Here is a 27,856-nt window from a genome sequence, read left to right on the forward strand (position 1 = left end):
GTATTTGTGATGTATGTTAGTTGCTTTGAAAATGGCTGTGTGATTATTTCTGGCTGGGTACTCTGCTGACATAATCTAATGTTTTGCTTTTGCTGTAAAGCCTTTTTGAAATCAGACAACGTGGTTCGATTCAGGAGAGGTGTATCTATAAAACGGTGTAAAATAGTCATATGTTTGAGAAATTGAAGTTATAGCATTTATGAGGTTTTGCATTTAGCGCGACGCGATTCCACTGGCTGTTGATTAGGGTGGGACGCAAGCGTCCCACTGGCCCAGACAGGCTAAATAAGCAAAGAGAAACGACAGTCCATCATTTAAGACATGAAGGTCAGTCAATGCAGAACATTTTATAAGTGCAGTCTCAAAAACCATCAAGACCTGTGATGAAACCGGCCCTCATGAAGACCGCCACAGGAATGGAAGACCCAGAGTCCCCTCTGCTGCAGAGGATAAATTAATTAGTTACCAGCCTCAGAAATTGCAGCCCAAATAAATGCTTCACAGAGTTCAAGTAACAGACACATCTCAACATCCACTGTTCAGAGGAGTCTGCGTTGAATCAGGCCCTCATGGTCGAATTGCTGCAAAGAAACCACTACTAAAGGACACCAATAATAAGAAGATACTTGCTTGGCCAAGAAACACAAGCAATTAGACCGGTGGAAATCTTTTCCTTTGGTCTGATGAGTCCAAATTTGAGATTTTCGGTTCCAACCGCTGTGTCTTTGTGATTTAAGATTCAAGCCACACTTAAAAAATTCTTAGGGCTAGGCCCCTTTTTTTCTCAATTTCCGCCTGAATGACGTGTCCAACGTAAACTGGCTGCTGCTCAGGCCCTGAAGCCAGGATATGCATATAATTGGTACCATTGGAAATAAAACACTTTGAAGTTTGTAGAAATGTTAAAATAATGTAGGAGAATATAACACAATAGATATGGTAGGTGAAAATCCAAAGAAAAAACAACCAGAATTTTTTTGTTTTGAGAGCCCATACTCTTACAATGGAAAGTATAGGGGCATACTGAATTCTGGCTTCCACAGGGTGTCAGCAGTCTATGTTCAAGGTTTCATGCTTGTAACTTCCAAAACGAATTAGAAATTTGAGTTTTAGAGTTACAAATATGAATTTGTGTATGCGCACGCGATGAAGACAGAACGCACCTGCCAAAATCGGTTTCCTGTTGAACATGCTTCTTTCTGTAAGAAATATTATAGTTTGATTACATTTTAGGGTATCAGAGGAGTAAATAGAAATGTATTTTGATTTGTTGAAACAAAGTTTAGGAGTAGATTTTCAGATTCCTTTCTTTGCATGTTGAACGAGTGGATTACTCAAATCGATGGCGCCAACTAAACAGACTTTTTGGGATATAAAGAAGGATTTTATCTAACAAAACGACACTACATGTTATAGCTGGGACCCTTAAGATGACAAATCAGAGGAAGATTTTCAAAAAGTAAGTGAATATTTAATCGCTATTTGCGAATTTATGAAACCTGTGCCGGTGGAAAAATAATTTGATATGTGGCACTGTCGTCAAACAATCGCATGGCATGCTTTTGCTGTAATGGCTACTGTAAATCGGACAGTGCAGTTAGATTAACAAGAATTTAAGCTTTCAACCGATATAAGACACTTGTATGTACCTAAATGTTTAGTGTCCATAATTTTTATGATTATTTATTTGAATTGCGTGCCCTCCCGTTTCACCGGAAGTTGTCCAGCTAGTGGGACACTTAGCCCAAACAGGTTCCAGCAAGGCTACCACAGCATTCTGCAGCGATACGCCATCCCATCTGGTTTGCGCTTAGTGGGACTATCATTTGTTTTTCAACAGGACAATGACCCAACACACCTCCAGGCTGTGTAAGGGCTATTTGACCAACAAGGAGAGTGAGGGAGTGCTGCATCAGATGACCTGGCCTCCACAATCACCCGACCTCAACCCAGTTGATATGGTTTGGGATGAGTTGGACCTCAGAGTGAAGGAAAAGCAGCCAACAAGTGCTTAGCATATGTGGGAACTCCTTCAAGACTGTTGGAAAAGCATTCCAGGTGAAGGTGGTTGAGAGAATGCCAAGAGTGTGTAAAGGGTGGCTACTTTGAAGAATCTAAAATCAAAAATATATTTTGTTCTAACACTTTTTTTGGTTATGACATGATTCCATATGTGTTATTACATAGTTTTGATGTCTTCACTATTATTCTACGATGTAGAAAATAGTATAAAAAAAACCTTGAATGAGTAGGTGTGTACAAACTTTTTACAGGTACTGTATATATTACATGTCTTATTGTCCCGCTAACAGTGATGGGAGTGTCCAGAAGCATCTCTGGGCACCACTGTAATTCCACCCTAACTGAAGCTCTAAGCTTGTCTTATCTAAAATCATAGGCAGGCATATACTTTTTATTTTGAAGTCTTAAATAATGCAGGAGTCTTGTAATGTCTAGATGAGATCATGATCGGATTGCTACAGCTTTATTGCACAGCTTTGTGTCAACATGGCCTTAACCATGAGTTGGTTTAGTGCTCCTCACTCCCAGTCATGCCAGGCAATACTATTTATTACAGGCCCTATAAGGCTTGACTTAGCTATGAGAACGGTTCCTGTTTGTTTTCAACACCTGAATACGTCTACGACCATAGATTCGGAGCATCACTCAGGTTAAGGCCATGCTCAAATTGTGAATATCTAACTAGTGAAATGTCTCTTTGTTTTCCTATTTGCAGGTTGTTGATGGGCTCTACCTGGGAAATATCAGAGGTGAGAACAGGATTCTGTTGAAATCCATTCAGTTGTTTTATATATTGCACAGTCAGGCATCCCACCCAAGAGGCAACACTCACTCTAATTCACTAGGTGTGGCAGCAGCAGCTTGCTTGAATCCAGGGCAGCTTTCAAAGACACTCAGGCATTTTCTTCTGTTATTGATGTTGTTATAATGTTGTTGATGTTGTAAGGTATGGTCAAATGTTACAATGGAAGAGATAACAAGAATATCTAGTGAGTGGACTATAGTTATGTATAGATCAGAATAGAGTAGCAGGTTATATGTGTACTGTAGGTTAATGATCTAAGGCATGGCCCACCTTAAGGCTGCTGCATGCATCCATCAGTAGAATATGGCACATTTACTCCCTCTGGTAGTGTTGGTGTTTATCTGCTCCTCAGCCAAGGGGGTTTCTGCCCTACCAGCTTAATGTAACATCTACCCTGCTATAATTGTAGCCATACTGATGATGGCTTCACAAGATGGTCCAAGTACTGCTCACACACTGAAAATAGCTTTAATAAGTGACAAGGCCAAATGATTGCTAACCAAATTACAGCCACACAGTCACATATGCTGCTTCTGGGCAAGCCACTCCTTGGTCTTAAACACTTCAAATTATGCATTTCCTCTCTCTCCTTATGACATTGCTTTGTCTACTGAGGGTCTCATAGAAATTCACTGAGAAGAATCACTGATAGACATGTTCTCCCTCTCTTTGTCTTTTCCCAGACTCGGAGAACAGAGAAAGTTTGTCCCAGAACAACATCACCCACATCCTGTCTGTGTATAACAATGCTAAACCCGTGCTGGAGGTGAGTGGGGCAGGCGGCCATAGAGGACACAAGGCCAGTTTCACAGACACAGACATTGTTGTTTGTGTCTTGAGTCGGCTGGAGTAGGCTTCATTCTGGTTTAGTTGGTCAAGAACTGAAATGGGATTTCATGACCATTGACTATAACCTTGAATAACATGTCTCACATGAGTCAAACGTAAACATTTAAATGATTTTTAACTTCCTCATACTCAGTTAGTGAATATGGGATTTTGTCTCAAATTCTAGAGAGACGTCTAATAACTTTTTGGGTCAGTATTCAGTTCCTTGATTTGATTCATGGGAATTGTGTAGTGTAATGAAATCCGTACAGTATGACATCATTTTGTAGACATGGAAAACATAGATTTTGTAGTACATAGTTGAAGCCAGCTGGGGGTAGTGGTGTCTCACAGTTTAATACATACCGGTGACATTGGGCTGTAGAACTTTAGACAAAGCTTTAACTATTCAATAAAGCACTTCATTCTTGAAGCATCATATTTTTGTTTTATTTGACCTATGTGGTTCATTTATAATAGTCAGTTGAGTATGTGTGTGCATTTACTTGACTCATCCAACAACAATGTGCAGTTGATGACCACACACCTTACCTACTAATTACTGTTTCTAACAATAGAAAAAATGACAAGAATGCTAATTGTCAGAAAGTGAATGATGTACCACTGATAAACTGTGCTGTGACCACATGTAGATGGTATATATTGTCTGCAGAACAAACCTGACCCTCGTGTTGTGTCTGTACTCCTATCTGTCTACCTCTCACAGGACATGACCTACCTGTGTATCCACGCAGCTGATGCGTCTAGCCAGAACCTGTGAGTTACCACACACACACACACGCATACCATTCATTGTCAAACAAATCCACCAACACAATCCACTCCGCTGTGTACCATCGTCAGAGGTCCCTCTTTTCTTCCTGTGAACAAGACATGACTCATGTGTCATATTGTTTCAACAACATCAGTTGAACGTAACTCTTCAGTTTGTGGCTCCAGGGTGACACGCAGGCAGGAAAAGTAGATTAGTCACTTTGTCTTTGAAACAACTGAAATAAGCCTGGAAGTCTTTTAAAGGTTCATACAGTATGTATCAGGTAGAAATAAACAAGGTATCTATACATTATCAAGTCAGAGACCAAAACAGTAAAAAAAAAACACTAAGACCTGATAATCTAAAGGACTCTGAGAGGAAGACATCTCAGTTTGACTTGTCTGGCTTTGCTATCAGAGCAGGAAAGAGTGTGGAGATGGTGCAGTATTTTAAATGGCTGTAGTTTTATATAGACCCCATCACCACTGTGTGAAATGAGCTAGATAGACTGCTGCTGCTTCACGTGTGTTATCAAGTCCCCTCTGTCATTATAGCAGCAGACAAAAACATTTACTTCTCTATCTCTAAGCTGCTCTCATGTTTGGTGGGTCGCCATTGGCATACTACCATTTAGTATAAATACTGAAAATGTTATAAAAGAAGTTGCAGAAATGTAACAGTTGAAAATAAAAAAATAATCAGGGGTTGGAACCAAAATCATTTCCCAATCATTTTGTTCTGAACAGAACCACTATTTGTTTTGTTCCGTTCCACTGTTCCGACCAGCAAAATAAAGTTCTGAACCGGTTCGAATCCCAAAAAAGTACCAGTTTTTATATCGTTCCTTTCTGTTTCTTTTTTAACCTCTGAAATCTACAGTTTTTTACATTTTGGTCATTAAATTACTTCACCAATCAGTGCGGATAGAGCAGGCAAGCTAGTTGTTTACATGCATGATGGACAGACAAGTGTAGCCTATTGCGCAAGATGTGACTGAAATTTTACGAGTGGTGAGAGAGCGAGAGAGGGTTAAGGAGCAGGCTTGAAGAGCTAGGAATCTTATGACATGCATTATATGAATTAGGTCCACAGAGTTATACAGTAACTAGGCCTATAATATTCTTAACTAGCATTGAAAAAGTTAATACATTTTTCTCTAGCTAATAAAAAATCTCTCTCCCCGTCTTCTCAAGCTTCTAACGTCAGCACAGTAGCCTATGCTTCGGAAGGGGGAGAGGCAGGTAACTTAAACATGCACACACACCGGCAAAGATTTTCAGCTTGCAGGCAGACGCTGGAATACATTTCTGAGTGACAGAGTGAGGGCTTTGCATTGGCGCTTTGTTGCATTTTTTTTGTGGGACTAGAAAAGAATGCCTGGAATGTAAAATAACGTTATCAACCGTTTTTCCTTTTAAAATAACGGTTCTGTTCCGGAACAGTATGGATCACTTTCATTCCCGGTTCCATTTCTGTTCCTTGAAAAATGTTGTTCTTTTCCGGTTTTCGGTTCTGTTCCTCGAACCGGTTCCAACCCCTGAAAATGATAATATAAATTCTGTAACAGTGTGAGATGAGAATCATTTCAGTAGTAAGGGACTCCGACTCTAGTGTTGTGGTGGTCATTGGAGGCAGGTCTTTCATGTCACTTGATTACACATTGTGGTTATTTGAAAAGAAAAGTAGTGTCAGAGTCCCCCTAGCATCACTTGCTTAACCCTGTGATGTCTCTCCAAGTGACTTGACAGCTGAGGTTAGAGTCCCTGTAGCACTGAGAGTGTTCTCCTCAGCTCTGCTCTGCTCTGTGTGGGTGTCCTTCCTTCCACCCATGCCATTATCACTTTCACGTTCAGTCTTTAGTAGGGTTGAATATTTTCCCGGTATTTAAAAAATGTTCCATCCTGAGAATAAATCACTTTTCTCTCGGGTACCAGGTATTTCCCGCCAAAACCTTAAGTGTCATTCCAAAGCATATAAAACATATAAACTGAGTGTACCATACATTAGGAACACCTTCCTAATATTGAGTTGCTCCCCCTTTTGCCCTCAGAACAGCCTCAATTCATCAGAGCATGGACTCTACAAGGTGTCAAAAGCGTTCCACAGGGATGCTGGCCCATGTTGACTCCAATGCTTTCCACAGTTGGCTGGATGTCCTTTGGGTAGTGTACCATTCTTGATACACATGGAATATTGTTGAGTGTGAAAAATCCAGCAGCGTTGCACTTCTTGACATTCTCAAACTGGTGCACCTGGCACCTACTACCATACCCTGTTCAAAGGCACTTAAATCTGTTGTCTTGCCCATTCACCCTATGAATAGCACACATACACAATCCATGTGTCACTTGTCTCAAGGCTTAAAAATCCTTCTTCAATCTGTCTCCTCCCCTTCATCTACACTGATTGAAGTGGATTTAACAAGCGACATCATTAAGAGATGATAGCTTTCACCTGGATTCACCTGGTCAGTCTGTCATAGAAAGAGCTATGTTTTGTACGCTGGGTAAGTACAGTTGAAGTCGGAAGTTTACATACACCTTAGCCAAATACATTTAAACTCAGTTTTTCACAATTCCTGACATTTAATCCTAGTAAAAATTCCCTGTCTTAGGTCAGTTAGGATCACCACTTTATTTTAAGAATGTGAAATGTCAGAATAATAGCAGAGAGAATGATTTATTTCAGCTTTTATTTCTTTCATCACATTCCCAGTGGGTCAGAAGTTTACATACACTCAATTAGTATTTGGTAGCATTGCCTTTAAATTGTTTAACTTGGGTCAAACATTTCAGGTAGCCTTCCACAAGCTTCCCACAATAAGTTGGGTGAATTTTGGCCCATTCCTCCTGACAGAGCTGGTGTAACTGAGTCAGGTTTGTAGGCCTCCTTGCTCGCACACGCTTCTTCAGTTCTGCCCACAGATTTTCTATAGGATTGAGGTCAGGGCTTTGTGATGGCCACTCCAGTACCTTTACTTTGTTGTCCTTAAGCCATTTTGCCACAACTTTGGAAGTATGCTTGGGGTCATTGTCCATTTGGAAGACCTATTTGCGACCAAGCTTTAACTTCCTGACTGATGTCTTGAGATGTTGCTTTAATATATCCACATAATTTTCCTGCCTCATGATGCCATCTATTTTGTGAAGTGCACCAGTCCCTCCTGCAGCAAAGCACCCCCACAACATGATGCTGCCACTCTAGTGCTTCACGGTTGGGATGGTGTTCTTCGGCTTGCAAGCGTCCCCCTTTTTCCTCCAAACATAACGATGGTCATTATGGCCAAACAGTTCTACATTTGTTTCATCAGACCAAAGGACATTTCTCAAAAAAGTACGATCTTTGTCCCCATATGCAGTTGCAAACCGTAGTCTGGCTTTTTTATGGCGGTTTTGGAGCAGTGGCTTCTTCTTGTTGAGCGGCCTTTCGGGTTATGTCGATATAGGACTCGTTTTACTGTGGGTATAGATACTTTTGTATCTGTTTCCTCCAGCATCTTCACAAGGTCCTTTACTGTTGTTCTGGGATTAATTTGCACTTTTTGCACCGAAGTACGTTAATCTCTAGGAGACAGAACGTGTCTCCTTCCTGAGCGGTATGATGGCTGCGTGGTCCCATGGTGTTTATACTTGCGTACTATTGTTTGTACAGATGAACGTGGTACCTTCAGGTGTTTGGAAATTGCTCCCAAGGATGAACCAGACTTGTGGAGGTCTACAATTGTTTTTCTGAGGTCTTGACTGATTTATTTTTGATATTCCCATGATGTCAAGCAAAGAGGCACTGAGTTTGAAGGTAGGCCTTGAAATACATCCACAGGTACACCTCTATTTGACTCAAATTATGTCAATTAGCCTATCAGAAGCTTCTAAAGCCAAGACATCATTTTCTGGAATTTTCCAAGCTGTTTAAAGGCACAGTCAACTTAGTGTATGTAAACTTCTGAACCACTGGAATTGTGATACAGTGAATTATAAGTGAAATAATCTGTCTTAACAATTGTTGGAAAAATGACTTGTGTCATGCACAAAGTAGATGTCCTACCGGACATGCCAAAACTATAGTTTGTTTTATCAAGAAATTTGTGGAGTGGCTGCAAAACTAGTTTTATTGACTCCAACCTAAGTGTATGTAAACTTCCGACTTCAACTGTATGTCTGGATTTGATTAGAGCGTTGATCGTCATGAAAATTCAAGCCTGAAGCCACTTGAGCCTGATGAGCCATACATTAAAGACATTTTATGAGCCTAAGCCCAAAAAAGGCCAAATGATTGTGTCGTTATACAATACATAGACGCACTTTACGCTGGCCACACACCACTTTTAGAGATCCTATAAAAGAGAGAGCTACTTCCCTGGTACCTATGACCTGCACCATCTGTTGAGTTTGTTCTGTGTCCATTGTCCACATTAATTACTGCTCATTACATTAGTATTGTAGCACGCTGTGTAGTGCAGTAAGGATAACTACCAGGGTGGAATGTCCTACCCTGCTTTTCAGACCTGGACAGAAACACCCTGTCTGCCAGTCAGAAAGAGACAGACACTAGTGTTAAAGACTTGCTTCGTAACTTTGGCGACTAGTAAGTATTTTTTTTAAACCTCCCGCAAGCAGAGCATAACTCAGTCAGTCTGTCAATCACTTGTCTTCTCAGAGGAAAATAAGAAGGAGAGAGATGATGATGAGGTTGCAGATGAGGGGAGGAGGGGATGTTGTTGGGTTGGGGGGCCTCTGACCCCCCTGTCGCAACCAACTGGTCTGCAGGCAGCAGGAAGGAAGCCTTGCTGTGACATCCTGCTGTGCCTCGGTCACCAGGCCTATTATAGTCCCTCTCTGTCACAATCCCTAGGCTGGGAAAACAGGGCTAACGGTCTCCCCACTGGTTTCATCACATCCCCCTGTTCCCCGCTTTTAGAGACCAGGCCAGGGACTGACATGGCTAGGGGCACTAGGGGCTAGGACTGGGGGCCTCTCTCCTGATGAGTCTCTGAGAGTGTCATTATTGTGGTAGGATGCTGACCTGACCCCCACTTCATGTTGTTTTATTAAAAACTCAAGAAACAATAATTCGATTCAGGTGGACATGTCCTATATCTTCAGTTACCAGATTTCACAAAACTAAAGCACCACAGAGTCTTTGTTTGGATTCAACCATACAGTTTGCCACTGTCCATCATTTGTGATTATAATATGGGAAGTTCGAGCCCTGAATGCTGATTGGCTGACAGCCGTGTTATATCAGACCATATACCACGGGTTTGACAAAAAAATTATTTTTACTGCTCTAATTACGTCGGTAACCAGTTTATAAAAATGGCGCCGGAGGAGATGGCAGCAGTTTTACGGTCTCCTAACCAATTGTGCAATTATGTGTTTTTTTTTTGCGATATTTGTAAATTATTTTGTACATAATGTTTCTGCAACCGTATCTTACGGCAGAAAAGAGCTTCTGGATATCAGGACAGCGACCACTCACCTCGGATTAGACAAAGATTTGTTCAACAACAACAACAACAAGCAGGACTCACATGATATTCTCCAAACACCCCGCAGGACAGACATCCCGATTATTCGCATAAGGAAGCGACGCAGAGGAAGTAGAGGAAGCCTCGTCCGGATCCGCAGAAGGCGAGTAGGAAAGCTGCCGTTACTGTCAATATTACTTGCCAACGTGCAATCATTGGACAATAAACTAGACAAGGTACGATCACGAATATCCTACCAACGGGACATCAAAAACTGTAATATCCTATGTTTCACGGAATCGTGGCTGAATGACGACATGGATATTCAACTAGCGGGATACACGCTGCACCGGCAAGATAGAACAGCACACTCTGGTAAGACAAGGGGGGACGGTCTGTGCATATTTGTAAACAACAGCTGGTGCACGAAATCTAAGGAAGTCTCTAGATTTTGCTCGCCTGAAGTAGAGTATATTGTGATAAATTGCAGGCCACTACTTGCCTAGAGAGTTCTCAGCTATACTTTTTGTGGCTGTTTATTTACCACCACAATCAGATGCGGGCACGAAGACTGCGCTCAGTCAGCTGTATAAGGAAATAAGCAAACAGGAAACCACTCACCCAGAGGCGGCACTCCTAGTGGCCGGAGACTTTAATGCAGGGAAACTTAAATCAGTTCTACCAAATCTCTATCAACATGTTAAATGTGCAACCAGAGGGAAATAAATTCTAGATCACCTGTATTCCACACACAGAGACGCGTACAAAGCTCTCCCTTGCCCTCCATTTGGTAAATCTGACCACAACTCTATCCTCCTGATTCCTGCTTACAAGCAAAAATTAAAGCAGGAAGCACCAGTGACTCGGTCTATAAAAAAATGGTCTGATGAAGCAGATGCTAAACTACAGGACTGTTTTGCTATCACAGACTGGAACATGTTCCGGGATTCCTCCGATGACATTGAGGAATACACCACATCAGTCACTGGCTTTATCAATAAGTGCATTGAGGACGTCGTCCCCACAGTGACTGTACGTACATACCCCAACCAGAAGCCATGGATTACAGGCAACATTCGCACTGAGCTAAAGGGTAGAGCTTCCACTTTCAAGGTGCGGGACTCTAACCCGGAAGCTTACAAGAAATCCCGCTATGCCTTGCGACAAACCATCAAACAGGCAAAGCACTAATACAGGACTAAGATTGAATCGTACTACACCGGCTCCGATGCTCGTCGGATGTGGCAGGGCTTGCAAACTATTACAGACTACAAAGGGAAGCACAGCCGCGAGCTACCCAGTGACACGAGCCTACCAGATGAGCTAAATCACTAGTGCGAGAAAAAAGGTGTGTGTGTGTGTGTGTGTGTGTGTAGGTAAGTAAAGAAATAAAACAACAGTAAAAAGACATTTGAAAATAAGAGTAGCAAGGCTATATACAGACATCGGTTAGTCAGGCTTATTGAGGTAGTATGTACCTCCTCGGGGCTTATTGCTTAAATATACATTGAGTATACCAAACACCCCTCTCCTCCCTCATTGCAGTTCTTGACACAAACCGGTATGCCTGGCACCTACAACCATACCTGTTTCAAAGGCGCTTAAATATGTTGTCTTGCCTATTCACTCTCTGAATGGCACACATACACAATCCATGTCTCAAGGCTTAAGAGTTTTTATTTAGCCTGTCTCCACCCCTTCATCTACACTGATTAAATGGATTTAACAAGTGACATCAATAAGGGATCATAGCTTTCACCTGGATTCACCTGGTCAGTCTGTCATGGAAAGAGCAGGTGTTCTTAATGTATTGTATACTCGGTGTAAGATCCTAATTCTTTTTGTTTTCATTTGGAGTTCAGCCTCTCAAAACACAAAACAATCACCACATAATACATTTCTGCACATTTAACAAGATAGCCGGAAACCTCTGGACCAGAAATAATTTGAAAAGTGCTGAGGAGACATCTTTCAGCAAGAGTTTGACTTCAAGTGAGAAGGAGGGAACGTGCAATCCATCTATTTTAGCCCCTGGCTGTTGAGTTGGTTGGGTAACCAAGCAGCCTTTGCTGTTATAGGACAATGCTCCCCACCATATGACTCTCCTATTGCGCAACGCTTCACTACTATTTCCCAATAGTGTGGTAGTCATACACAAAAACACAGATCACAGTATAGGGTAGACGGAAGGAGAATGTTAGTTGGGGTATGCTGTATTGATCTACATGAAAAGATGATCTCTAAAGATGGAATGATAGTGGTTGTAAAGTCTGGGAGGGGAAGCCGTATAGGAGTCCCCTATACTCTCATTACCTCACAGTCCTATCAAAGGTGCATGAATTGACAAACCAACGGGTTGTGTGAGAGATATTATGACTTTCTTGGATGACAATGGAAGTTGAATAGAAAATACTTCTAGGTTCTCCTAGTAGTGTCCAGTGGAGAGTGCTACTAAACAAGACAACTGTATAGGGCAGATCACTTCCACCACCATCTCCAGAGTAAGCTACCCATCCCTTCCCCCTCCATAACATCGTTATGTCTTTTCCTACTAGCACTGACTTTGCTGATAACCATTTTGTTCAGGAAAAAATGTACTTGCTACGATTGTGATGTGTTGTTGTCTCACCTACAGTAGCTATCTTAAGATGAATGCACTAATGTAAGTCACTCTGGATAAGACCGTCTGCTAAATGACTAGATCGTAAAATATACCCTGGGACTTCCCAGTGGTGTGACGATTGGACACAGATACTTGGGTATAAGACAGGACAGGTATCTATCTGGACATCATGACTAAGATGAAACGGATTGAAGGAACTTGTGCTGTGCAGAGATGGGTTCCACATGACTTTTACACCTTAGTTTCACTTCTTCCTGTTCTTTCTCATATCCCATAAAATGTGACCTGAAATCAATTTATATATTTATAGATCTGGTCTCACCTAAGGCTGTGGCGGTCATGACATTTTGTCAGCCGGTGATTGTCAAGCAAATAACTGCCAGTTTCATGGTAATTGACCACTAATTAACATAAACACATTTAGCTTCTCCTGGCTTCCACACATTGCCACTGATGCAGACCTTTGGAACATCTACATTTTAAAAAGTCAAATATATCCATGTAAGAGCCTACATCATCACAATACATCCGTGATCTAAAGAAACATGATATGAAGAAAATGTAGTGTATTTCAGAAGAACAGAATAGCATACTCTGAGTTGTCCTTATGTTAGGCCCTGATCTGGCTATGCCATATGGCTGTGGGCTACACTAGTTCATTTAGCAGACAAGATTTGCTTAGAATTCTGTGACATTATTTTACATGATTGTATAGAATGAAGAATACAATTGAACATAGCTGAATAAAATAGAATGGATATTTTCTCCAAACATTTTAAAGGAGTGTGCATATGCAGCTATTCTGTGTTGAGCGCTTATTAACAAAGAAACAGGTACTCCTAAATACTTAATTTCAAGTTATGTATGTATCTTTGGTTGTGATACAAACATCGGGCTGTATCTTCTGATTTTTAATACATTCTAAGGCTGCATGATGCGACTCTAATGATGTTTTGAAAAAAGTTGCATGAAAGGCATGAGCTCTGCTTTGTTTTTTGCACAGGCTGTACACACTTTGACAAGCTCTTGATAATGCCTCGAATTTTGTCTTTTGTGGCCAGTGGCCATTGTGCTCTTGGGCTGAATATAATTATTATAATTCCCTTCTCCCGGTTGCATGCTCTGAAGCACCTCTCACTCACATGGCTCTCCATCACGTGACGGGTCTTTCTCACAGGCTACAAGTGAAGACGGACACATCGGGGAGGCAACTGCGTGCGTCCTTATCCAATTCCGAGGAAGAACTGTCCACATTTACTTTTCGTCAGCCAACAAGATGAGTAGGCCTAATGAACAGCAAAAGCACTAGCCTATGTCAATCTACTATCCCCCATAGTACAAAAGTCGACATATTCTGTGCGAGAAATAAATATTCCAAACATAGTGTAGGACAGTTGTGGGATGCAATAGATTCCAAATTAATCCAACCACTAGCATCAAAACAACTTTTTTAAGCAATGAGCCTGAAGCTACAGATCAGAACATTTAGCTTAAAATGTTGATAAACTATTAGGATTTTTCTTCACATTATAAGCGAAGCAATGTGCACACCGTAGTAAGCTACAAGCACAAATCTTCCATTAGCAGGAAAACACAATTCTCAAAAGTGACCGCAAATGCAATTATGAATGTAATGCTTTTATTATAAATGTGCATTTTTATGGTAAATTATCTTCCCCATACTTGAGACTCACGTGCTTCATATGTATGCCAGTTAGGCGCTACACCCGTTGTAAAACTGATTATTGTGCTCCATTTTAAGAAGTTATTTGGCCACTTTAGCTGTGATACAAACCTTATCAAAACATCTAGTCCTATGGGTTAGGCTACATGAGGTGTGCAGCTATGATGTGAAAAGTCGCCAAAAAAAGGCTTGCGCTGTTTCTTGCCTTAAGCTGGGCATCAAGTTTTTTTATTTATTTTATTTATTTCACCTTTATTTAACCAGGTAGGCAAGTTGAGAACAAGTTCTCATTTACAATTGCGACCTGGCCAAGATAAAGCAAAGCAGTTCGACAACATACAAAAACACAGAGTTACACATGGAGTAAAACAACATACAATCAATGATGCAGTAGAAAAAAAATAAGACTATATACAATGTGAGCAAATGATGTGAGATAAGGGAGGTAAAGGCAAAAAATGCCATGGTGGCAAAGTAAATAAAGTATGGCAAGAAAAACACTGGAATGGTAGATTTGTAGTTTGAAGAAAGTTCAAAGTTAAAATATAAATAATATGGTGCAAAGGAGCAAAATAAATAAAATAAATAAATACAGTAGGGGAAGAGGTAGTAGTTTGGGCTAAATTAAAGATGGGCTATGTACAGGTGCAGAGATCTGTGAGCTGTTTGACAGCTGGTGCTTAAAGCTAGTGAGGGAGATAAGTGTTTCCAGTTTCAGAGATTTTTGTAGTTCGTTCCAGTCATTGGCAGCTGAGAACTGGAAGGAGAGTTGGCTTTAGGGGTGACCAGAGAGATATACCTGTTGGAGCGCGTGCTACAGGTGGGTGCTGCTATGGTGACCAGTGAGTGGAGATAAGGGGGGACTTTACCTAGCAGGGTCTTGTAGATGACCTGGAGCCAATGTGTTTGGCGACGATTATGAAGCGAAGGCCAGCCAACGAGAGCGTACAGGTCGCAGTGGTGGGTAGTATATGGGGCTTTGGTGACAAAACGGATGGCACTGTGATAGACTGCATCCAGCTTGTTGAGTAGGGTATTGGAGGCTATTTTGTAAATGACGTCGCCGAAGTCGAGGATTGGTAGGATGGTCAGTTTTACGAGGGTATGTTTGGCAGCATGAGTGAAGGATGCTTTGTTGCGAAATAGGAAGCCAATTCTAGATTTCACTTTGGATTGGAGATGATTGATGTGAGTCTGGAAGGAGAGTTTACAGTCTAACCAGACACCTAGGTATTTGTAGTTGTCCACAAATTCTAAGTTAGAACCGTCCAGAGAAGTGATGCTGGACAGGCGGGCAGGTGCAGGCAGCGATCGGTTGAAGAGCATGCATTTAGTTTTACTTGTGTTTAGGAGCAGTTGGAGACCACGGAAGGAGAGTTGAATGGCATTGAAGCTCGTCTGGAGGGTTGTTAACACAGTGTCCAAAGAAGGGCCAGAAGTATACAGAATGGTGTCGTCTGCGTAGAGGTGGATCAGAGATTCACCAGCAGCAAGAGCGACATCATTTATGTTTACAGAAAAAAGAGTTGGCCCAAGAATTGAACCCTGTGGTACCCCCATAGAGACTGCCAGAGGTCCAGACAGTAGGCCCTCCGATTTGACACACTGAACTCTGTCAGAGAAGTAGTTGGTGAACCAGGCGACGCAATCGTTTGAGAAACCAAGGCTACTGAGTCTGCCGATGAGGATGTGGTGATTAACAGAGTCAAAAGCTTTGGCCAGGTCAATGAATACGGCAGCACAGTATTGTTTCTTATCGATGGCGGTTACGATGTCGTTTAGGACCTTGAGCGTGGCTGAGGTGCACCCATGACCAGCTCTGAAACCAGATTGCATAGCGGAGAGGGTGCGGTGGGATTCGAAATGGTCAGTAATCTGTTTGTTGACTTGGCTTTCGAAGACCTTAGAAAGGCAGGGTAGGATGGATATAGGTCTGTAGCAATTTGGGTCAAGAGTGTCACCTCCTTTGAAGAGGGGGATGACAGCAGCTGCTTTCCAATCTATGGGAATCTCAGACGACACGAAAGAGAGGTTGAACAGGCTAGTAATAGGGGTTGCAATAATTTCGGCAGATAATTTTAGAAAGAAAGGGTCCAGATTGTCAAGCCCAGCTGATTTGTAGGGGTCCAGATTTTGCAGCTCTTTCAGAACATCAGCTGAATGGATTTGGGAGAAGGAGAAATGGGGAGGCTTGGGCGAGCAGCTGTGGGGGGTGCAGTGCTGTTGAATGCTGTAGGGGTAGTTAGGTGGAAAGCATGGCCAGCCGTAGAAAAATGCTTATTGAAATTCTCAATTATAGTGGGCTTATCGGTGGTGACAAAGTTTCCTATCCTCAGTGCAGTGGGCAGTTGGGAGGAGGTGTTCTTATTCTCCATGGTGATAGTATATCATTCACAAGTGATAGGTTAATATTGTCACCCATCAGACTATTCTTGATTTCATCTTGTCTTTACATATACTAAATAATATATATGTGAAATTTTGATTTATCATGCACCTGTCTCGAAACCGGGGCCAGGAAAAAATACATGGAATCTATGCACTTAAATAGAGAATGGAGGACGCGATTCTCGAGGTTCATTTTCATGCCAACCAGGTAGGCTATACTCCTGTTGTAAAGAGAAGCAATGTGCTTAGTATTAGGAAAGTTGAGAAATATAGGCCTAGCCTATAGAAAGCTGATGTGATGCTCTTCTCTTTAATAGAGGCCATCACTCTGTTTTCTCATGCAATTGCATAGAAATGTTGCGCAACATGAGCTCATGGGCTCTCATTCAGTGTTTGATTTAGATTTTCAATAACATTTGCATTGATGTCAGAGTGATTAGAGGGACAATAGAGTGCTGAGTACCAGGCAGTTAGCAAGTTAGGTAGGCTACTAATGACCATCAGCAGCATCAGAGCTTGGAGAAGCCTAATTACTGTGACTAAATGGTCACGTGGAATTTGATTGCCATCATGACTCGTGACCGCCGGTGTGGCGGTAATATGGTCATCTTAACAGCCCTAGTCTCACCTATGACAAGACAATCCACATCCTGATATGATCAGTGATACAATTTTTACACTACACTGTTTATTCTGTACTTGTACCTAATAAGGCCATGTGTTTGTGTCTTTGCAGGTCACAGCATTTCAAAGAGAGCGTCAGGTTCATCCACGAATGTCGTCTAAATGGAGGGGCCTGTCTGGTGCACTGGTACGTACACCACCTAACCATAAACCACTAACTTTCTGTTGACCGTACCTGACCCCTTATGACTATGTTCTCCCTGTCCCATAATGCAGCCTGGCCGGTGTGTCCCGTAGTACTACCATGGTGGTGGCCTACCTGATGACCGTCACCACCTACAGCTGGGAGGAGTGTCTGTCGGCTGTCAAGGCTGTGCGTTCCTTCGTAGGCCCGAACTATGGCTTCCAACAGCAACTACAGGAGTACCAGATGAACCAAGTCACAGAGGTAGGTACACACACATTGAAAAACACACACCCTGTATATCAAATCAAACTTTATTTGCCACATACACCGAATACAACAAGTGTAGACTTTACCGTGAAATGCTTACTTACAAGCCCTTAACCAACAGTGCAGTTCAAGAAGAAGAAAATAGTTACCAAGTAGGCTAACACAAAAAGTAACACAATAAGAATAACAATAATATATACAGGGGTCACCGGTACCGAGTCAGTGTGCAGGGATACAGGCTAGTTGAGGTAATCTGTACAGGTAGGTGGGGGCGAAGTGACTATGCATAGGTAACAAACAAACAGCGAGTAGCAGCAGTGTACAAGGGGTGGGGGGGTCAATGTAAATTGTCCGGTGGCGATTTTTATGAATTGTTCAGCAGTCTAATGGCTTGGGGGTAGAAGCTGTTGAGGAGCAGAGAAAACAGTCTATAACTTGGGTGACTGGAGTCTCTGACAATTTTATGGGCTTTCCTCTGACACCGCCTATTATATAGGTCCTGGATGGCAGGAAGCTTGGCCCCAGTGATGTGCTGGGTTGTTTGCACTACCCTCTGTAGCGCCTTACGATCAGATGCCGACAGTTGCCATACCAGGCGGTGATGCAACTGGTCAGGATGCTCTCGATGGTGCAGCTGTAGAACCTTTTGAGGATCTGGGGCCACTGCCAAATCTTTTCAGTCTTCTGAGGGGGAAAAGGTTTTGTCATGCCCTCTTCATGACTGTCTTGGTATGTTTGGACCATGATAGTTCGTTGGTGATGTGGAAACCAAAGAACTTGAAACTCTAGATCCCCTCCACTACAGCCCCGTCAATATTAATGGGGGCCTGTTCGGCCCGCCTTTTACTGTAGTCCACGATCAGCTCCTTTGTCTTGCTCACATTGAGGGAGAGGTTGTTGTCCTCTGACCTCCTCCCTATAGGCCGTCTCATCATTGTTGGTGATCAGGCCTACCACTGTTGTGTCGTCAGCAAACGTAATGATGGTGTTGGAGTCGTGTTTGGCCATGCAGTCGTGGGTGAACAGGGAATACAAGGAGGGGACTAAGTACACACCCCTGAGGGGCCCCAGTGTTGAGGATCAGCGTGGCAGATGTATTGTTGCCTACTCTTACCACCTGGGGGCGGCCCTTAATGCTCCAGGGGCGGTGTACAATGGCGACCCTGGCCGGACCCCACTCCCTGCGGGTGTCTCACGGGGAGTTGGGATATGCAACAAAAAAACAGGACAAATATAAGCATCCCCCAAATTGTTATTATTATTCTAGAGCTTCCCGCAATTCAATGTGCAGAAAAACACCCTGTAACACAGCTCAAGCGTAATATTTAGACTTGAATAGTTCAGGCCTATCAACGGTAAACAATTTCAGTGAGTAAGAAGAATGCCAGTTAAGTCCCACCGTTTCTGTAACACCCACTCGGAAGCCAAACTGTTAGCTTACTCCCACTCACAGTACAGAGTCACAGGAATGTGTCCTCATTCAGCTGCTATCAGTTAATGATGCAGCTGTTTTTTACAAGGCCACTCCTGCCCTCTCAGGTTCATACTTTTGGTTTACTTTCACTTCTGTGGATGGAGGTGGGTCTCTGACAGTAAACCTGGAGCCCATCCTTCCTGGTTGCCTGACTCAACTTTGTCTGGCCTACCAGGGATCTTCCTAAACTCATCATACTGCTCATTAGCAATCAGGGAGGTGATCTCTGTGATGGCTGCTGGCTTTCTCTGGACTTGCTGTTATGCCCGAGGTGGGTTATGAACCCTCAATGTATTTAGGCAAACAGAAGACAACTAGATCGTGTGTAAACTGTTACTATGTGACTTTCATCTGGGCCACCAGAAATACACAAGTTATTTAATTAGAAGTCCCACCATCATGCATATGAACCGTGACTTCACCCTCCTTCACTCTCATGTCACTAGACCTACACCAAAGTGTTTGCTGGTTTCAAAGTGAGTATCTGTGTTGTCAGTTTATTTATAGACATCTGCATATTATTCACACAAGATGTAGTTGGGTGAGAAAATGGCTTTCCTGTTGTGGGGCAGCTATTTCCACACACATCAGACTTCAAACCTGTGAAATGATGTGTGACATGCAGACGCACATACACACACGTTTCTAGACCATGCTGCAAAGAGAGCTGTGTATGGAGGTTGCTGAGAAGGGCTTTGTCTGTCTAGCTGGTGGCACTCAGTACGTGTGTGTGTGTGTAGCGTACAGAAGGGGAACTGGAGGGGCTTGCTGAAATTGCATTAGCCTGGTACTAACCATCACGTGACTGTAATTACTGTCAGAGGCTTGCAACATGTCTTCACTGAAGAAAAAAACATTTGTTATTTTCTTATTGTTTGGTTGAGTTGGCTGTGATTTTGAGGATCAAAGGGGAAATGGGATTCCTTTCTTCATGCTTTTCCCACGACTGTGTCTTAGAGAGAATTTTCTCTTGTCATCCCAATAGTTTTATCTATAGTGTTATACTGTATATAGGGGTGATCAATTGTATATATTTTTTTATTTCACAACACTTTGCCTAAAACACTGATACAACTGAGGCTTGTCTGTTGTTAAAAATGATTCTAAATGCGTTATTATGTGGGTGTTTTGTTGAGCGTAAGGTAAGGTTCAGTAAGTGTGATAGGGGTTGTGTCCAGGTCACTGTTCCTCAGTTTGGACTTTGACTTACTTTGAATGGGTTCAAAACAGAGAGATGTTTTCAAGCAAACAAAACTGAAATTAACATAATTTGTTCCAATTTTGAGTAATCCTTTCCTCATGAATTGATGATCTGGAAGTGAAAACTGGTAAAGGGATGGTGGAGAGTCTGACTCAAAGCTGGGTTTGGGACTCAAGTCTCCCATCTGTCCTTATTGTGTGTAGTCTAACTGTTCATTGTACCTTCCTTGGTGCGTATTTTTGTAACACAGTGCGTATTTTTGTAACACAGTGCGTATTTTTGTAACACAGTGCGTATTTTTGTAACACAGTGCGTATTTTTGTAACACAGTGCGTATTTTTGTAACAAGGTTTGAGTATGTTGTATGGCTGGTTATGGATGGAGGTAATGTGTGGGAGTTGCTGTGACACCTGACGGTTGTGTGGGAGGAAACATACTTCACAGCGACACACCTGAACACAACTCTTCTCTTTTACCGGACATGGGAACTTTCTTGGTTCATCTGAAACTCCTGAATTTATGATAGGAAGTCTGTAACACTATTTTGTATGTAACATTAAAATTATACTGTATTTCATGATTACTCAACTAATGTAAATAATGTACCACTAGTTTGTTAACCTATACACTACTGTAATAAATTATAGGTAATTTATAAGAAAATCACTAAATAAATACACATTACAATCTTTTGTTGAACTATCACATTGGTGGCTAATGCATTGATACTAGTAGCCACCCACCACTCCAACACCTGTCTACCAGAAGCCCATGATGTGATGTCCAACACCTGTCTACCAGAAGCCCATGATGTGATGTCCAACACCTGTCTACCAGAAGCCCATGATGTGATGTCCAACACCTGTCTACCAGAAGCCCGTGATGTGATGTCCAACACCTGTCTACCAGAAGCCCATGATGTGATGTCCAACACCTGTCTACCAGAAGCCCGTGATGTGATGTCCAACACCTGTCTACCAGAAGCCCGTGATGTGATGTCCAACACCTGTCTACCAGAAGCCCGTGATGTGATGTCCAACACCTGTCTACGAGAAGCCCGTGATGTCCAACACCTGTCTACCAGAAGCCCATGATGTGATGTCCAACACCTGTCTACCAGAAGCCCATGATGTGATGTCCAACACCTGTCTACCAGAAGCCCATGATGTGATGTCCAACACCTGTCCACCAGAAGCCCATGATGTGATGTCCAACACCTGTCCACCAGAAGCCCATGATGTGATGTCCAACACCTGTCTACCAGAAGCCCATGATGTGATGTCCAACACCTGTCCACCAGAAGCCCATGATGTGATGTCCAACACCTGTCTACCAGAAGCCCATGATGTGATGTCCAACACCTGTCTACCAGAAGCCCATGATGTGACGCTCCGTTGTTTTAAATGTCAGCCATGTCTTCCCACAGCACAGCTGAGAACTACACGGATCAATCCCACTGTCCTGTGTGGAAGTCTGACCCAAAAGAGCATAAACTGCACTATACTCGTCTGGTCTTACAAGGACATCCATGTTTGATGTGTTCGGTCAGGGGTAGCAATGTTCATGTCAGAACAATAATATGTCCAACTGTGTGGTGGTTTTGATTTCTCACTGCATTTCCAAAATGTTCATAAATTATGTCTATAGATCCAGAGGTGTGGAACACATCTTAGCTGCATAACCTTGATTAGTGAACACACGGGTGCCAAAAAGAATGTGACAACTGAAGCGAAAGGAAACTGAATGTTTAGGTTCATTAGGCTCACAGTAGTGTGAACATTTTATTTATCTCTTTATAATCTACAGTTCCCTCTTTGTATTCATATTGCGTTACTGAAATGGAACATAATTCCATATATTACTTTCAGAGACACTTTCAGTTCGTCCTATTTCGCAATATATATGGTGTTACACAACAAATTATTAGATGGTTATTTCCTGGATTCCCTCCAGAAACCGCAGATCTGGATGGCTGTTGGACTTGTTGACCTAAATGGTTAGATCTTTATTGGAAGGGCAAGATGGAGCATGTCCCACAGGCTGTGGTTCCACTCTGGTAAAAGGAGGGCTGGGTAATGTTCAATTAACGTATGGTGTGTCACACTTACAGAATCACCTGGACTGAAATAGAACACATATGAATAGAAGGAATAAAAAACAATATCTGTCAAATACAATTTCTTGTGTATTTGTATTTATTATGGATCCCCATTAGCTGCTGCCAAGGCAGCTAAGGAAGATGGCACCGGAAGGTAGGGCTGCCGTCTTATCGGCTGTTAAACAACCATGCTATTTTATTTTTTGCGTTGTTTGTTACTTGTTTTGTACATAATGTTGCAGCTACCATCTCTTATGACCGAAAAGAGCTTCTGGACATCAAAACTGGGATTACTCACCTAAAATTGGACAAGGAGTTTTTCTTCAATGAGTCGGACGTGGGGAATATACTACGGACACCCGACCAGGCCCAGATCCCCGTGATTCGCTGGAAAAGGAAACGTAGGTTTCGCGGAAAGAGATCAGGATGCCTTGTGAGGATCAGGCGACGAGTGGCTAATCTGCCCTTGCCTTCCGTTCTGCTAGCTAACGTTCAATCGCAGGAAAATAAATGGGATGAACTGAAAGCACGTATATCCTACCAACAGGACATTTAAAAACTGTAATATCTTATGTTTCACAGAGTCGTGGCTCAGGGTTTTGCTCGACTGAGGTAGAGTATCTCATGATAAGCTGTAGACCACACTATCTACCTAGAGAGTTTATCTGTATTTTTCGTAACTATCTACAGACCGAGGCTGGCACTAAAACCGCACTCAATTAGCTGTATTCCGCCATAAGCAAACAGGAAAACGCTCATCCAGAGGCTGCGCTTCTAGTGGCCGGCGACTTTAATGCAGGGAAACTTAAATCAGTTTTACCTCATTTCTATCCGCATGTTAAATGTGCAACCAGAGGGGGAAAAAATCTAGACCACCTTTACTCCACACACAGAGAGGCATACAAAGCTCTCCCTCACCCTCCATTTGGCAAATCTGACCATAACTCTATCCTCCTGATTCCTGCTTATAAGCAAAAAATAAAGCAGGAAGCACCAGTGACTGTCTATAAAAAACACAAGCCTACCAGACGCAAGTAACACGGAAACATGCATGAGAGCATCAGCTGTTCCGGACGACTGTGTGATCACGCTCTCAGCAGCCGATGTGAGTAAGACCTTAAAACAGGTCGACATTCACAAAGCCGCTGGGCCAGACGGATTACCAGGACGTGTACTCCGAACATGCGCTGACCAACTGGCAAGTGTCTTCACTGACATTTTCAACCTCTCCCTGTCCGAGTCTGTAATACCAACATGTTTCAAGCAGACCAACATAATCCCTGTGCCCAAGAACACTAAGGTAACCTACCTAAATGACTACCGACCTGTAGCACTCACATCTGTAGCCATGAAATACTTTGAAAGGCTGGTCATGGCTCACATCAACACCATTATCCCAGAAACCCTAGACTCACTCCAATTTGCATACCGCACCAACAAATCCACAGATGATGCAATCTTTATTGCACTCCACACTGCCCTTTCCCACCTGGACAAAAGGAACACCTATGTGAGAATACTATTCATTGACTACAGCTCAGCGTTCATCACCATAGTGCCCTCAAAGCTCATCACTAAGCTAAGGACCCTGGGACTAAACACCTCCCTCTGCAATTGGATCTTGGACTTCCTGACGGGCCGCCCCCAGGTGGTAAGGGTAGGTAACAACACATTCGCCATGCTGATCCTCAACACGGGGACCCCTCAGGGGTACGTGCTCAGACCCCACCTATACTCCCTGTTCACTCATGACTGCACGGCCAGGCACGACTCCAACACCATCATTAAGTTTGATGACACAACAGTGGTAAGCCTGATCACTGACAACAATGAGACAGCCTATAGGGAGGAGTTCAGAGACCTGACCGTGTGGTGCAAGGACAACAACCATTCCATCAACGTGATCAAGACAAAGATGATGATTGTGGACTACAGGACCGAGCACGCCCCCATTCTCACCGACGGGGCTGTAGTGGAGCAGGTTGAGAGTTCCTTGGCATCCACATCACCAACAAACTAACATGGTCCAAGCACACCAAGACACTCGTGAAGAGGGCACGACAAAACCTGTTCCCCCTCAGGAGACTGAAAAGATTTGACATGGGTCCTCAGATCCTCAAAATGTTTGACAGCTGCACCATCGAGAGCATCACTGCCTGGTATGGCAACTGCTCGGCCTCTACAGAGGGTAGTGTGTACGGCCCAGTACATTACTGGGGCCAAGCTTCCTGCCATCCAGGACCTAGGCTTTACAGAAGAGCTGGGTTTTACGGAAGAGTGGCCAGAAAAAAGCCATTGCTTAAAGAAAAAATAAGCAAACACATTTGGTGTTCGCCAAAATGTATGTGGGAGACTCCCCAAACATATGGAATAAGGTACTCTGGTCAGATGAGACTAAAATTGAGTTTTTTGGCCATCAAGGAAAACGCAATGTCTGGCACGAACCCAGAACCTCATCACCCCGAGAATACCATCCCCACAGTGAAGCATGGTGGTGGAAGCATCATGCTGTGGGGATGTTTTTCATCAGCACGGACTGGGAAACTGGTCAGAATTGAAGGAATGATGGTGCTAAATACAGGGAAATTCTTGACGGAAACCTGTTTGTCTTCCAGAGATTTGAGACTGGGACGGAGGTTCACCTTCCAGCAGGACAATGACCCTAAGCATACTGCTAAAGCAACACTCGAGTAGAGTAAGGGGAAACATTTAAATGTCTTGGAATGGCCTATGTAACCTATGTGAAATGGCTAGCTAGTTAGCGGGGTGCGCGCTAATAGCGTTTCAATCAGTGACGTCACTTGCTCTGAGACCTTGAAGTAGTTGGTCCCCTTGCGCTGCAAGGGCCGTGGCTTTTGTGGAGCGATGGGTAACGATACTTTGTGGGTGTCAGTTATTGATGTGTGCAGAGGGTCCCTGGTTCGAGCCCAGGTAGGGGCGAGGAGAGGGACGGAAGCAAAACTGTTACACCTAGTCAAAGCCCAGACCTCGATCCAATTCAGAATATGTGGTATGACTTAAAGATGGCTGTACACCAGCTGGAACTCATCCAACTTGAAGGAGCTGGAGCAGTTTTGCCTTGAAGAATAGGCAAAAGTCCCAGGGGCTAGATGTGCCAAGCTTATGGAGACACGTCCCAAGAGACTTGCAGCTGTAATTGCTGCAAAAGGTGGCTCTACAAAGTATTGACTTTGGGGGGGTGAATAGATATGCACGCTCAAGTTAAAAATGTTTTTGTCTTATTTCTTGTTTGTTTCACAAAAAAAATAAACATTTGCATCTTCAAAATGGTAGGCATGTTGTGTAAATCAAATGATACAGACCCCCAAGAAATATATTTTCATTTCAGGTTTTAAGGCAACAAAATAGGAAAAATGCCAAGGGGGTGAATACTTTCGCAAGGCACTGTACTGCTGCTCTTTAATTATTTGTTATTCTTATCTCTTACTTTTTTAGGGATTTTCTTAAAACTGCATTGTTGGTTAAGGGCTTGTAAGTAAGCATTTCACTGTAAGGTCTACACCTGTTGTATTCGGCACGTGACAAATAATATTTGATTTGATTAACTCATCCTGGGGTCCAGAAAGATTAAGGCAGTTTATACAATTTTAAAAACATTACAATACATTCACAGACTGTGTGCCCTCAGGCCCCTACTCCACCACTACCACGTATATACAGTACAAAATCCATGTGTACGTGTGTGTATAGTGCGTGTGTGTGTGTGTGTGTGTGTGTATGCATGTGTCTGTGCCTATGTTTGTGTTGCTTCTAGAGGTCGACCGATTAATCGGAATGGCCGATTAATTACGGCCGATTTCAAGTTTTATAACAATCGGTAATCGGTATTTTTGGACACCGATTTGCCGATTTTCTTCTTTTTTTAAATTATTTTACACCTTTATTTAACTAGGCAAGTCAGATTAAGAACACATTCTTATTTTCAATGATGGCCTAGGAACGGGGGTTAACTGCCTTGTTCAGGGGCAGAACAACAGATTTTTACCTTGTCACCTCGGGATTCGTTTTTGCAACCTTCCGGTTACTAGTCCAACGCTCTAACCACCTGCCTTACATTGCACTCCACGAGGAGCCTGCGTGGCAGGCTGACTACCTGTTACGCGAGGGCAGCAAGAAGCCAAGGTAAGTTGCTAGCTAGCATTAAACGTATCTTATAAAAAACGATCAATCTTAACATAATCACTAGTTAACTACACATGGTTGATGATATTACTAGTTTATCTAACGTGTCCTGCGTTGCATATAATCGATGCGGTGCCTGTTAATTTCTCATCGAATCACAGCCTACTTCGACAAACGGGTGATGGTTTAACAAGCGCATTTACGAATGAAGCACTGTCGTTGCACCAATGTACCTAAACATTAATGCCTTTCTTTAAAATCAATACACAAGTATATATTTTTAAACCTGCATATTTAGTTACTATTGCCTGCTAACATGAATTTATAACTAGGGAAGTTGTGTCACTTCTCTTGCGTTCCGTGCAAGCAGTCAGGGTATATACAGCAGTTTGGGCCGCCTGGCTCATTGCGAACTGTGTGAAGTCCATTTATTCCTAACAAAGGCCATAATTAATTTGCCAGAATTGTACATAATTATGACATAACATTGAAGGTTGTGCAATGTAACAGGAATATTTAGACTTGCCACCCGTTAGATAAAATACGGAATGGTTCCGTATTTCACTGAAATAATAAATGTTTCGTTTTCGAAATGATAGTTTCCGGATTCGACCATATTAATGACCAAAGGCTTGTATTTCTGTGTGTTATTATGTTATAATTAAGTCTATGATTTGATATTTGATAGAGCAGTCTGACTGAGCGATGGTAGGCAGCAGCAGGCTCGTAAGCGTTCATTCACCTTCGTGCATTTGCCAGCAGCTCTTCGCAATTCTTCAAGCATTGCGCTGTTTATGACTTCAAGCCTACCAACCCCCGAGATTAGGCTGGTGTAACCGATGTGAAATGGCTAGCTAGTTAGCGGGGTGCGCGCTAATAGCGTGTCAAACGTCACTCGCTCTGAGACTTGGGAGTGGTTGTTCCCCTTGCTCTACATGGGTAACGCTGCTTCGAGGGTGGCTGTTGTCGATGTGTACCTGGTTCGAGCCCAGGTAGGAGCGAGGAGAGGGACAGAAGCTATACTGTTACACTGGCAATACTAAAGTGCCTATAAGAACATCCAATAGTCAAAGGTATATGAAATACAAATCGTATAGAGAGAAATAGTCCTATAATTCCTATAATAACTACAACCTAAAACTTCTTACCTGGGAATATTGAAAACTCATGTTAAAAGAATCCACCAGCTTTCATATGTTCTCATGTTCTGATCAAGGAACTTAAGTTAGCTTTTTTACATGGCACATATTGCACTTTTACTTTCTTCTCC

At 42.7% G+C, this 27,856-nt stretch overlaps 1 protein-coding gene across 1 annotated transcript in view; it reads left to right on the forward strand.

Annotated features, from left to right (window-relative positions):
- The window catches only part of LOC115167161 (dual specificity protein phosphatase 22-A), a 35,949-nt gene that overhangs the window by 2,306 nt on the left and 5,787 nt on the right, over positions 1–27,856 (forward strand). The window contains exons 2-6 of the mRNA XM_029721310.1: positions 2,738–2,771; positions 3,511–3,593; positions 4,383–4,432; positions 17,329–17,403; positions 17,493–17,664. Coding sequence (XP_029577170.1) covers positions 2,738–2,771; positions 3,511–3,593; positions 4,383–4,432; positions 17,329–17,403; positions 17,493–17,664 — 414 coding nt within the window. The remainder of the gene's footprint in view (positions 1–2,737; positions 2,772–3,510; positions 3,594–4,382; positions 4,433–17,328; positions 17,404–17,492; positions 17,665–27,856) is intronic.

This window comes from Salmo trutta, chromosome 29, assembly GCF_901001165.1.
Source record: "Salmo trutta chromosome 29, fSalTru1.1, whole genome shotgun sequence".
Classification (NCBI taxonomy): domain Eukaryota; kingdom Metazoa; phylum Chordata; class Actinopteri; order Salmoniformes; family Salmonidae; genus Salmo; species Salmo trutta.